Here is a 12,655-nt window from a genome sequence, read left to right as displayed (position 1 = left end):
AGGGGGCTCCAAGGGGGGGCCACGGCCTCGGGGGGTTTCACAGAGTCCTATCTTTACCGATTTGCTTCTGGACTGTGAGGCTGCTGTCCACGAGCGCCAGGAGGATGCAGCCAGAACTGCTACCCAGAGCTGAGGGGGCAGGGCTACCATGACCAAGGGACTGACGACGAACAGGGCCTGCTGGGGATGAGAGGGGTCATCACTCACTCGGACTGAAGAATGGGGCCACCCAAAACCAAGGCAGCAGAGTTGCCATCCCAGTGGACCTAAAAGGTAGAGCTGAAGCTCGAGGCCAAGAGGGCCTCCACCCAGAACCCAGAGAACACAGCAACACCCAGAATCTGGAGGCTGAGCCACGGCCTAGGCAGTCTTAGGAAACAGAATTCTTTTCAAGTCTTGAGAGTCAGTGCAAATTGTTCTGCTGGGTCCTGACCTCGCCCAGTGCCTGTTATCTCTCCTTTCCCTCCAATGTCTCCCATTTGTCATGGAAACGTCTATACTGTGCCTGTCCCACCAAGAACTCTGGAAGCAGGTAACTTGTGCTCTCAATTTACAGATGAAAACAAATGTTGTCCTAGGATGGAATTTGGACTTGAGGTTGGCTTAAGACTTTTGGGATGATACAATAGGGTGAAAGTGTCTTACATGTGGCAAAGACATGAATTTTGGAGGGCCAAAGGGTAGAATGTCATAGATTGAATTAGGTCCCCCCAAAATATGTGTCCACATGGCTGGCCTGTGCTTCTCAGTGGTTCAGCAGTTATGTAATGATGCAATTACCCCCCATGATGTGATCTGATGTGATCAGCCAATCAGTTACGAGGGGATTAGGGTGGGATGCAACACCCTGACTCAGGTCACAGCCCTGATCCAATGTTAGGGGAGTTTCCCTAGGTGTGGCCTGCATCACTTTTCCTCTTACAAGAGACAAAAGGAGAGAGAAGGGAGCAGGTAAGGAGGAATGTCAGTACCACCAAGAAAGAAGAGCCAGGAGTGGAGCATACTGCTTGGGCCCGGAGCCCTGTGCCAAGAACCCCCAGATCCAGGGGAAAACTGAGGGCAAGAGAGATGTCCAAGGGATGCCAAGCCCACAGATGTTGAAAGGAGACAAGGGCCTTCCTCCACAGTCCGCAGAAAGAGAACACCTTCCCCCAGAGCCGCTGCCCAAACTCAGAGTCCAGCTACAAAACTACAAAAGAACAAAGTTCTACTTGTTAAAGCCCCCATTTGTAGCACTTCTGTTAAAGCAGTACTAGAGAAGATGCATACCCCCACGCACTTACAACATGCTCATATGTGCACATATGCTCGCATGTACCTGCACACATGTGCACTCACATGCTCATGCATGTCTACACAACAAAACTGACAATATGCTCATGTTCATATACACACATACTCACACATGTCCACACACATCCATCTGTGTTCACAATATGCTCACATCCACACACACATTTGCATGTTTACACATATAGACACACATCCACGTGTGCTCACAGTATGGTATGTTCACATGCACAGATATGCTCACACACATGCTTACACAGACATCCACATGTACTCACGATGTGTTCACATGCACACACATGCTCACTCACACACACACATAAAATGTGCTCACAATACACTTATGTTCACATGCACACTCATGCCCACACTCACATACTTACAAATGTAGATACACAACCCACATGTGCCACAATATGCTCATATGTTCACATGAGCATGCTCACACACACATGCTTATGCAGGTCTACACCGTGTCCTCACAATATGCTCATATGTTCACATGCCAACTCAAATGCTTACACACGTAGACACACACATCCACATGTGCTCACAATATGCTCATATGCCCATATGCACACACGTTCACACATGTTCACGCATATCCATGTGCTCACACTATGCTGTGTTCACATGCACATGTGTGGTCACATACACACACATGTAGATACACGCATCCATGTGTACTCACAATATGCTCATATGTTCAGATGCCCACTCGTGCTTACACATGTAGACACACACCTCCACATGTGCTCATGATATGCTTGTATGTTCACATGCACACATATGTACACACACAGGTAGACACAATCCACGTGTGCGTACAATATCCTATGTTCACGTGCACACACGTCACACATGCTTACAGACATCCATGTGCGCTCACAATATGCTCACATGCACATAAGTTTACACATAGACACATCCACATGTGCTCACAATATCCTATGTTCACACGCACACACGTCACACATGCTTACACATGTAGACACAGATCCATGTGTGCTCAGTGTGCTCATGTTCTCATGCACACACATCCACATGCACTCACTTACATGTACCACATGCTCATCTGCTCACATATGTGCACACTCATACATGCACACCTGCTCATGTGCACTTACACACACACACACACACTTGCTCTCCCTTCACGTTTTCAGTTGTTCCAGCCTCTGCCCTCGGGAGACCCCTTCAGCCTGAGTCACACAACTGCCACCCAATGTCCTTCAGCCTGGCATGTGTGGGCCCAGATGCCCAGGTGCCCCCCCCAAGCATCACCTAGGCTGCTCCAAAAAGGCCTGACCTTGGCCATCTTCTTTCTTACACTCCCCACCAAATGCATCTGTTCCTACATCTGGGAAGAGCCTCGCTCAGTGCTGGGGCGACAGGTCCAGCCTTACGCTCCCAGGGGGGGAGCTACTTCCCCTGTTCTGCATGTGGGACAAGCCTGGTGCAGCACAGGCACCTGGAGGAGGCGTGCTGAGAGGGCCAGGGCCAGCCTTACACCCGGGGGAAGGGCCACTCTCCCCATTTTGCAATCAAGGAACCGAAGCTCTGGGGAGAGAGGCTTGCCCAGGGTCAGAGCTGCCCACACCAGCCCCTCGGAGCCCGACTCTCCCTCTAGAAGAATGGGCCATCCACAGACCCCCAGCCCTGAGCGTTTCCCTGGCTGAGTGTCTGCAGGATTGCCAGGGCCACTGCCAGTCCCCCCAGGGTGGCCCTTCCAGGTGAGCGTCACAGCTCCTTCCAGCACTGCCCACAGGCAGCACACAAGGGCCCACTACGTGGAGAGCCTCATACCACGCCCAGCCTCCGATGGCTGTGCCATGGCTCAGGCTTGCCTGGTTAGACGGCTCCACAACCCCTGCTGCCATGCTCTGCCTGTTCAGAGACAGGGGAGGAACCTGCAGTCCAAGCTGGCCAGAGGTCAGCACCCACAGACCTGCTGAGCAGATAGGTCACGCCCCCCTCTGGTGACACCAATCACGGCACGTGCATAGGCACCAGATCGGCCCTGACCCTGGAGATGGCCCTTTCTGCTGCCTCAGCCAGGAGCCCAGGTGCAAGCCGACAGTGGGGCCAGGTGGGCAGCAGGCGGCCACTCTGCTGAGAGGGCACCAGGCCCAGGTGACCTTGGGTAAGGCCGCTCCTCCAGGGCCCTCAGGCCCTCAGCCACCAAGGAGTGCTCAGGGCACCCCCTCCGCCGCCCTGTCCCATCCCCCTCCCATCAATCCTAACATCTGGGGGGACCCTCCAAGGGTCAGGGACAGGCACCAAAAGTGAGCAGCCAGGATTGCGGGGCTGTCAGCAGAGAGGAGGCCAGGATGAAGCCCCAGGCAGGAGGCTCCAGGGAGGCATCTGGGCTGGTATCCTCCATGCCAGAGTCCTCGGGCCACTTGGCCTCCAGCCCATTTCTGCCCGCCACCACCCTCCACAGGCAGCCCCACCCCACGCCCACGACTCCCCACCTCAGGGGGCAGAGGCCCAGCCAGGGTTGCCGAGGTGCCAGAGCGCCGACGGCAGAGGGGAGGCGGGAGGGAAAACCAATAAATCTGACCCTCATTCGCAGTCATCGGGGCTCTTATTAAGTAAATTAATTTAAGTTAATTTAACTCGATCATGACTCCCGATCCCCGTGATTTAGTGAGGGGGAAATTGCATTAGGAAAGGCCACGCTCACCAGACAGAAGAATGGAAGGAAATTAGATCCACTTAGCAGTGTGAATTAATATGGAAATAGCAGGTGTAAATTTAACCTTATCGAGAGACTGAAAATTATCTTCATAAATTTGTAGAAACGGTCCCAAGATGCTTATAAATCTATTTAAAACAAAAATATTACAAAAAGTACAATGAAATTAATTTAAAATATACTTCCACCTCCTGCCTCCAGAAGAGTTTGTGGTGGGGTGAAGCTGAGCGCCACCCAGTGGTGAGGGCAGAGGGGCCAGGCACCAGATACTGCCTGCCCACGGCCTACAGGCCACCTCTGCCACTGGGCTCAGCCCCACCTCCCCAGGCTGGCTGTTGACCCAGGCAACCCCAGATTGTAGGTCTGCCAGCAATGGGCACCCTGCCCAGCAGCCCCAGTCAAGACGGGCAGGGTGCTGGGAGGGCTGCCCCCGGCCCTGGGTCCTGACTGCCCTGCCTGTGGTCCAGCCCTGCCCCACAGACTCTGTGCCCAATGTGCCTGTGGGGAGCCCCAAGAGTACAGAAGAGGGACAGAAGAACTAGTCTGACACTGTCTGCTACTACCCCTCGGCACAGGAAGGGATGGAGGCTACAACAGGGGCCCCAGAGCTTGGTCCCCCAGTGCTGCCAACTGTGTGGCAATGCCCCATGGGCTTGGGCACAGGCCCGACCACATGGGCCTGTACTGTCAAGCCAGTGTACAGACCCCACCAGCTACCAGGCTGGCTGAGGACCTGGGTGTGCTGGGAGGAGGGCATGTGTGCACTCACGTATGTGTGCACTGTGTCCACAGGCTTGTGCACGTGTGCAGGTATGCACATGTGAGTGCATGTATGAAGGCATGGGCATTAAGCATGTTGTACTCTGTGTGCACACTTGCAGGAGCATGCAGTACACACAAGCTGGCAGTCTCCTGAGTCTTTGTGGCAGAAAATGCTAAACAAACAAAAATGAACCAAGTCCCCAGCTAATGAGCTGGGTATGCAGACCTGCATGCGCTCAGCCCGCTGTGTGCAGGGCCCTGTTTGCACTTAGCCCAGTGCCCAGGCATGGCTTCCACGTGCCCTCGGCCCACTGTGCCCAAGCATGGCCCCTGTGTGCACTCGGCCCATTGTCTGCACCCGGATCACCGTGCACAGGGCCCACTGTGTGCACCTAGCCTGCTGTGCCCAGGTACAACCCAGGTGTCCTCGGCCCACGGTGCCCAGGCATGGCCCCTGTGTGCCCCAGCCTACTGTGCCCAGGCATGGCCTGTGTGCCCTTGGCCCACTGTGCACTCGGCCCAGTGTGTGCACCCGGCCCACTATGCCCAGGCGTAGCTCATGTGTCCTCAGCCCACTGTACACAGGCATGGGCCCCATGTGCCCTCGGCCCACTGTGTGCAGGGCCCTGTGTGCACTCGGCCCACTGTGCCCAGGCACGGCCCCGGCGTGCCCTCAGCCCGATGTATGCAGGCCCCTGTGTGCACGTGGCCCACTAGGCTCCTCCCCCTCCTGCCCTCAGACACCCAGATAGGCCTCCTCCTACCCATAGGAGCCATCAGTGTCCCTTACCTGGGCAGTGAGAGCCGCCGGGCACGCCAGGTGGGCAGAGCCAGGTGGAAGGGCGAAGAGCTTAGTGAAGAGGCCAAACCCTTCTTGATGATGCGGTAGCGTGTCTTGATCACTCTGCCAGAGGGAGGCGTGCGCAGGGAATGCAGGCTGCTCACTGTGGAGAGATGGGGTCCAGAGTCAGTTGGGGGTAGAGGGCACCGAGAGGCCAGGGGCTGCCACCACTGCCAGCCCCCACTGGCTAGCTGCCTCCTCTAGGGGTGAGAACTCTGCAGCCCGGAGAGCTCAGCCAGCACGTGGACTGGCTTGGACCCGAGCCCTGGCCTGAGGCTTCAGGAACCAGTCAGGGCAGATGCAGTTGGGCAGCGGGCCAGACGTCAAGGATGCCGGGAGTGGGGCCCCGTGCTCGGCCCTCACCTGCTCAGCTGTGCGCTGCCACCCAAGAGGCAGCCCTGGGGTTCCCCACAACACAGGAAGGAGCAAGGAGGCTGCTCGGCCGGTCTACTCGGGCAGGGCTGCGGATGCCAGGTGAGCCAGGCCCGTGGCCAGCGCTCCTGGCCAGGCCCCTGCACACCCCTCCCGGGTCCTGGCACAGCCCTGCTGACAGATTTATGTATTTAATCGTCTCTGTTTCCGTCACGTTTTGCAGGCGCTATTCACAACGCCTCCTCTTGCTGAACGTCTCGCGCAATTACCAGAAATCTGTTTTGCCTGTTCCTTCACTTGCGAGCCGGCGATTTCTCCCGGCTTTTGAAGAACGCCTCTAATTGCCTGGCTTTCATCATGCACGGTGCTAACTGCCCAGATAATTAAAGCTGAGGCACGTGGACAGGGTGCTGCCTCTAATTACTGATCCCACAGTGGCACCCAACGCAGGAAGCCCTTGGGGCCTCCACGGGCCTCCACCTGCAGCCCCTCCAGATCCCAGGCTTCTGCGTGACCTGGACCCATGCTTCTCCCCGGTCCTGTCTCACTTGCAGATGGGAAAGAAGAAGACATCGCTGGCACTGAGGGCAGAGGAGGCTGCAGCCAGCCTTGTCTCTACCCCAACACCAGGATCACAAAGCACAGGCAGCGATGCCGGGGGCCCAGGAGTACGACTGGACAAAAGAGGAAGCCGGGCATGAGAGCAGAACAAGCCGTCACGCAGCTGAGGGCACGGGGCCAAGACAGCCCAGGTGGCGTCAGGAGAGAGAGGCTGCCACGGGACAGGACCCTCCCGGCCCCATCTCCTCACCCAGCACGGCCTGTGGCAGCCAGCCCAGTGGGCTGCCCGAGCAGGCCCCGCCCCGAGCAAACCACCCCTGGTAGGTACCTTCCAGGCAGGCCCCGCTGCGACACTCCAGAGAACCCCCCAGGCACTCCCACAGGCGCAGCACCGAGCCCACACAAGCTGGGGGCCCTGCCAGGCCGCACTGTGCCCCGTGGGGTCTCCTGCCTCTCAGCCTCACAGTGGCCTGGGGGAGTCCAGGAAAAGAGCTCAGCAGAGCCGAGGCGCGACCCCTCTGCAGACCCCCACCGAGGACCGGCTTTGTGACCAGCGGCTGAGCCCCACATGTTCAGAACGGGGAGGGGCTGCGTGACCACCAGCTGAGCTCCACAGGTTTGGGATGAAGGGGCTGCGTGACCACCGGCTGAGCCCCTTGGTTCAGGACCAAGGAGGGTGCTGCGTGATGACCAGCTGAACCTCACATTCAGAATGGGGGCCCCACAGGATATGATCTTATAAGCAAGGAGAGGCCAACAAAACTCGATCACAGCTCTGCGCCAAGCAAGAGCCTGAGGGTGAGGGACTGCTTGGGGTTATCAACAGCCCACACTGGCCACCCCAGTCCTGGGCCTGCATGGGGCTGCACCAGGGCTAATCAACAGCCCCCACTGGCCACCCCAGTCCCAGGCCTGCGTGGGGCAGTGTGGGGCAGCACCAGGGCTAGCTCACTCCAGGCCCTGGCCCACAAGGCTCCACTCACCCCAGGGCCTCCCTGCCTCCGACCTGAAGCCCCACGCGGACCACACCTCTGGTGGCTCCCGGCTTTCCACAGCAGCTACCTGCACAGAAGGCCTCAGAGCACAGCTAAGCCAGGCCCTGCATGGGGCTGGTGCTTCCCAGCCAGCTAAGAACCTTCCTGGGCACAAATGTTTCATAGGCAGCACCCAGCAGCTGGTGTGGACAAGGGTTACATGGCCTGGTCTCACCTGCCTTGGCTCATCACGTCCCTGGCGCCCAGGAGTCTGACCCGGCCCCGGGTGCCTTCCCCCTTCCTCGGCAGGTCCCAAGCCACCTCCCTGCCAGTTTCTCACCACCCACGGGGTTGGCCATTACATTCCAGACAATCACAGCCAAGCTCCTGCCCAGACTAGGCCCACACTGACCTGAACCAGGAGTGGGCGGTGCCTCTAGGCACGACAGGGGTCCCCATGGGTTAAGGGGTGTCAGTATTTAGCACGTCACACGCAGGCCTGTCATGAAGCCGTGCGCTTTCGTTCACTTACTGAGCTTTATACTTCTTAGTACTTAATTACCCGTCCAAGGAAACACAGGCTCCGCGTGACCAGATGTGACTGGCGCACCCCACGCTGTCCACAAAGCCCATGCCGCTCTCCCGGCCCCCACGGCGCACCCTCACCCACCTTTCCTGGCACCTGCTGAGCTGCAGGCAGGGATGAGATGGGACAGGGAGGTACAGCAGCAACAGGGACCCCTCAGGACTGCACCAAGGGCCCCAGCATTGGGCAGTGTGAACAGACACGAGACAATCCTCTGGGGCCACGTCCAGGCCGGGTGATGGTGCCCAACACCAGGGGCCGGAGTCAGAGAGCAACAAGCAATGGCAGTGGCCAGACCCACCAAGCCGGGGGCCTCCTGCCCTGCAGCCAGCCCGCAGGGGCCCACCTGCTCGAGGGATGCGCTCCCCGGAGCCACGGGCCATGCCCCGTGCAGCGCAGCAGGCAGCTCCGGGCCAGGCCCCGCCAGCAGTGCTACCGTCCCCGGGCTGGCTGAAGGGTTTGTGTAGGTGAACACGTTATTTAGCCAGGATGTTAGTTTAATGCGCTTCATTACAGCCTCCCAGGGTTGTAATTTTTCTCTCCGCGTGATGTATTCCCTGTGGCACGTTTCACTCACATCAAGCTCCTCTCGCCGTTCCTGCCAACAACGCCCCCGCGGCCTGTTATCAGGCCCACACACGCGGCCGCGCCCCGCCATGCCGAGGTCACGGCTAATGACTGATCGATCTCATTAGCTTTCCTAATTAAAAACTTTACTACCGCGATGGCAGACAGGCCGCAAAAAACTGCTGGCATCATGTGGGACTGGGATATGAGCCCATCCATCAGGCCGCCGGGCCGGCCCCGCACACACTCAGCAAGCAGCGGGGGTGGGTGGCCTGGAAGGACAGTTGTCAAGGCCCCAGAAGCCTTCCCGTCAGTGCCGTGAGTTCATCCCATGGGCCCTGTGGTTCAGCGGCTGAGCTAGCAGCCATGACCCGGCCCCTCACCACCCATCACACCCAGGAAGGAGCTCCAAGAGTGGGTCGAAGTCCAGGCCCTCTTGGGGTGGGCCAACTGTAAGACTGGCAGGCCTGGGTGGCTGGTAGGTGACGGCCCCCACGGGTCAGCCTGGGGACTCCCTGCCCGGCTGCACCCACGACTTCCCTGCAAACAGCAGCGTGAGTCAGGCAGAGGCCACGCACGCTCGCTCGGCTCCTCAGCAGAGTGAGTTGAGACAGAGTTCAGATTTTTATGGAACTTCAAAGGGAAATAACCAGGAGGAGAATGAGTTGCTAATTTCACAATCAGTTACCAAACAAGGAGAAGGTAACTGGAATTGCCACTCTGAGCAGAGACCCGCCAGAGGCCCCAGATGGCTGCTCAGGGACACCCACAGGTCACTCCATGGTCTGGCCCTGCGCTGTCCTGTGGCTGGTCTGGGCCCAGGGTACAGACAGAAGCAGGCCTGGCTCTGTAAGAGGGTCTGGGCCACAATGAGGGGCAGGGGCACCCAGGCCTTGGGGATGCCGGCCCCTCTGCCTGGGAACACGCAGGGCCCAGAAGCAGGCCTCTGACAGGCTTGGTGACATGCCCAACTCTGAAAGTCCCTGTCCTGGGCCTGCATACGTGTGACACACACAGCTCCACCAGGCCAAGTCCCAGTGTGAGAGCTGGCACTAGCCATGGAGGCACCCAGGCCAGCAGCAGAGGCCAGTTCCAACTCCATGGACCTGTGAGCAGCAGGCACCTGGAAGCCAGGCTCACCTTCAGACAGCAGTTCTAGGCAGTGGCCAGGGAGAGCAAGGTGGGGTATGGTTGGCCCTGAGGCTCTGGGAGCTCATCACTGTGGGAGGGGACCGGGGCCCACAACCCAGCGTCCACCCAGGCACCTGCCCATGTCGAGGGCTCACCAGAGTGGCTGCAGCCCAGAGGAAGGCTGGCGGGCTAGAGGCAGGTGCAAAGATGCCCTGAGCTAGAGGCCTCGCACAAGCTCACGGGTTTGTCAACATCTGGTGCTAGCTCACACTGGGCCACGGCAGGCGACATAAACTGCACTCTTGGCGGGACGCACAATCAGAATGTGCAATTACGGCCCAACAGAGCTGCTGGTGCTCACGTGTCCTGACCCACGATGAGCAGCTCACCAGGTGCCGAGACTGCTGTAGCCAGGCACAGACCCTGTCAGCGGGACATGCTATGTCACACAGAAGATGGAGCAGCCAGTGCTGCTCGCAGGCTGAGGGGCCCCCAGGGCAGGTAGGCAGGCACCGCTGGGCACCATGGCCCAAGGGGCTGCCCACAGCAGACAGAGGTACACTCAGCCTGGTGCACTAAGTCAGGCCCTGACCACCCCAGCCCCCACGGCCACCACCCACCTGCAAGCTCAGGCCAGCTCAACCCACCGCAGGCATCACCATGCAAGGTATGGAGAGCGGAAAAGCCAGGACCACCCTTGGGAAGACCAGAGTTTCGGGTTTGGAGAGGGGACAGACCCCATGAGCTGTGGGAAAAGTGCCTGGAATAAGACTGCTGGCAGGCACGGCAGAGGGAGGCCCAACAGAAGCAAGTGGGCAAGGCAGCCGGCCCCGGGGACCCCTGTGGTGGCCGAGAAGCCCAGCCCAACAGTGCTGAGGTGACCGAGCCACAGCCAGGGCCACTCCACACCACTGCCCAACAGCTCTGCAGGAGAGCTGGCCCTGCGAGTGGGGAAGGCGCCCACGTGAAGTGGGGATCCGTGCACAGGCCTCCCAACACCAGCACCTCAATCCTCAGGTCCACCCAGAGACACCCCCTCTGGTCTGCACGTGTGACAAGAGCTGAGCCCAGAGGCTCACCAGGCAGCCGTGCCAACCAGGTCTGTCCACCAGGAACACACAGATGTTAGAACCAATCGCTGCCCCAGGGCCACATGTGTACCCCCCAGCCCCATCCTCAGCCCTCTCCTCCAGGTCCTGGGAGCTCCCACCCAGGCACGCCACCTGCCCACTGGTTCTGCACCCTCCCTCTCCACTGATCCTCCCCGGTCCCCAGCCTGACTCCGGCTGCACCACACAGCGGACCCTCCCCTCGCCAGGCCTCTCCCGGAGCGCAGAGCTGGGAGGTCGGGGAACGGACACCCCACAGCACATGCCCTGCTGATGAGCAGCCCTCACGCTCCCTTCCTGGGGCCCCCGGGACAACCACAGTGCTGTGCCAGACGCCTGCCGCACACACGCCCATGTAACCATGGCAAGATCAGGTAGTGGGTAGTCCCGTGTGGCCGAGCGGTGGGATCTGGGGGGCAGGTGTGTCCTGTGTGATGGGTATGTCCCATGTGGCCGGGTGATAGGATCCAGGTGGCGGGTGTGTCCTGTGTGGAGGGTGTGTCCCATGTGGCGGGATACAAATGCCAGGTGTGTCCTGTGTGGTGGGTATGTCCTATGTGGCCAGGTGGCGGGATCCAGGTGGTGGGTGTGTCCTGTGTAGTTGGGCCCCTAGAGCTGAAGGGGGGGTCCATGTGGCCAGGCCGCTTGATCTCGCGTGGGGGGTGCACAGCGCAGGTTTCCAGCCTTTTCCGTCCACCCTCCTACGATCTCGTGTCTGGAAACAGCTCCAACCAAGTTAGTTCTCTTCAGTCCTGGGCAGAGGCATCCAGTCCGTCTGCGCTTACCACATTGAGTACTGCCTCTGCTGTTAACCTCCCTCTCTGCATGAGGTATGCTGGGGGGCTGGCCAGGGCTGCCCAGAGGTGGCTGAAGCCCCTGGCGGCCACACCAGCTCCCTGGAGTGGCCTCTGCAGGGCAGGGCAAGACCTGCTGGCCAGCCCCTGCACGGGTTGCAGCCAGCAGCCGCCGGCCCGTACCTACCGATGGTACCTACCGATGGTACCCACTGATGGAACCCACCGATGGTACCCTTCTGCAGATCTTAGGCCTTCTGCTGGCTGCCCTCCCTCTGTAGGGCTTGAGGCAGTCTCTGCTGTCATGGGACAAGGCATGTGCCGCCTGCCCACCTGGCACCAACACACTCACCTCCCAGATGCCAGGTGCCCTCTGCTAGCCAAACTGATGTGGCATAGAAGATGCCAGGCTCATGCCACTGCCCCCACAAGACGTGTGCCTGTGGCCGGCTGCCCACCTACACAGGCCGGCCCCCTGCCTCTGGCTTCTGACACACAGGGACCTCCTTAGATGTCCCCCGCCCTGCGGCCCTCCACACGCAGTCAGCCAGGTGACAGTGCAAAACTCAGAGGGTGCCACAGGGTATGGGCATTAGTGTCCATGAGCACTGCTGTTCCCAAGAGGTGGCCACGTGTGACACAGCTCATCTGCCACTGCCCAGCTCCCAGCAGACAGCTGTGGGAGACGGGCAGGGCTGCTCCGAGGGCCTGAGGAAGGGGAAGCTGGGCCAAGGCAGGGCCCCACCAGGGGGCCTGCCCACCACCTGGAGGGGAGAATTCACTGAGGCAGCCTTGTCCCAGGAATCGGGGGCCCCGAGCCCTCTCCCCACGACAGAGCCTCTAGCATCAGACACACAGCCGAGCTGCAGGGCTACCGACCCTAGTCAGCTGGGTAAAGGCCTGCGAAGGTGAGATGGGGTGGGCTGGGGTCCTGGGAAGGACAGACAGGGAGAAGGCCAGCCTGGAGGCA

General features: G+C 59.5%; 1 protein-coding gene across 1 annotated transcript in view; it reads right to left on the bottom strand.

Annotated features, from left to right (window-relative positions):
• ZC3H3 (zinc finger CCCH-type containing 3) overlaps positions 1-12,655 on the bottom strand; it is a 93,542-nt gene that overhangs the window by 59,711 nt on the left and 21,176 nt on the right. The window contains exon 4 of the mRNA XM_007956134.1: positions 5,541-5,694. Coding sequence (XP_007954325.1) covers positions 5,541-5,694 — 154 coding nt within the window. The remainder of the gene's footprint in view (positions 1-5,540; positions 5,695-12,655) is intronic.

This window comes from Orycteropus afer, unplaced genomic scaffold, assembly GCF_000298275.1.
Source record: "Orycteropus afer afer isolate SDZICR_OR568_19922 unplaced genomic scaffold, OryAfe1.0 scaffold00574, whole genome shotgun sequence".
In the NCBI taxonomy this organism is placed as follows: Eukaryota; Metazoa; Chordata; class Mammalia; order Tubulidentata; family Orycteropodidae; genus Orycteropus; species Orycteropus afer.
The sequence above is the reverse complement of the archived record's forward strand: the minus strand, read 5'-3'. Positions and strand labels throughout refer to the sequence as shown.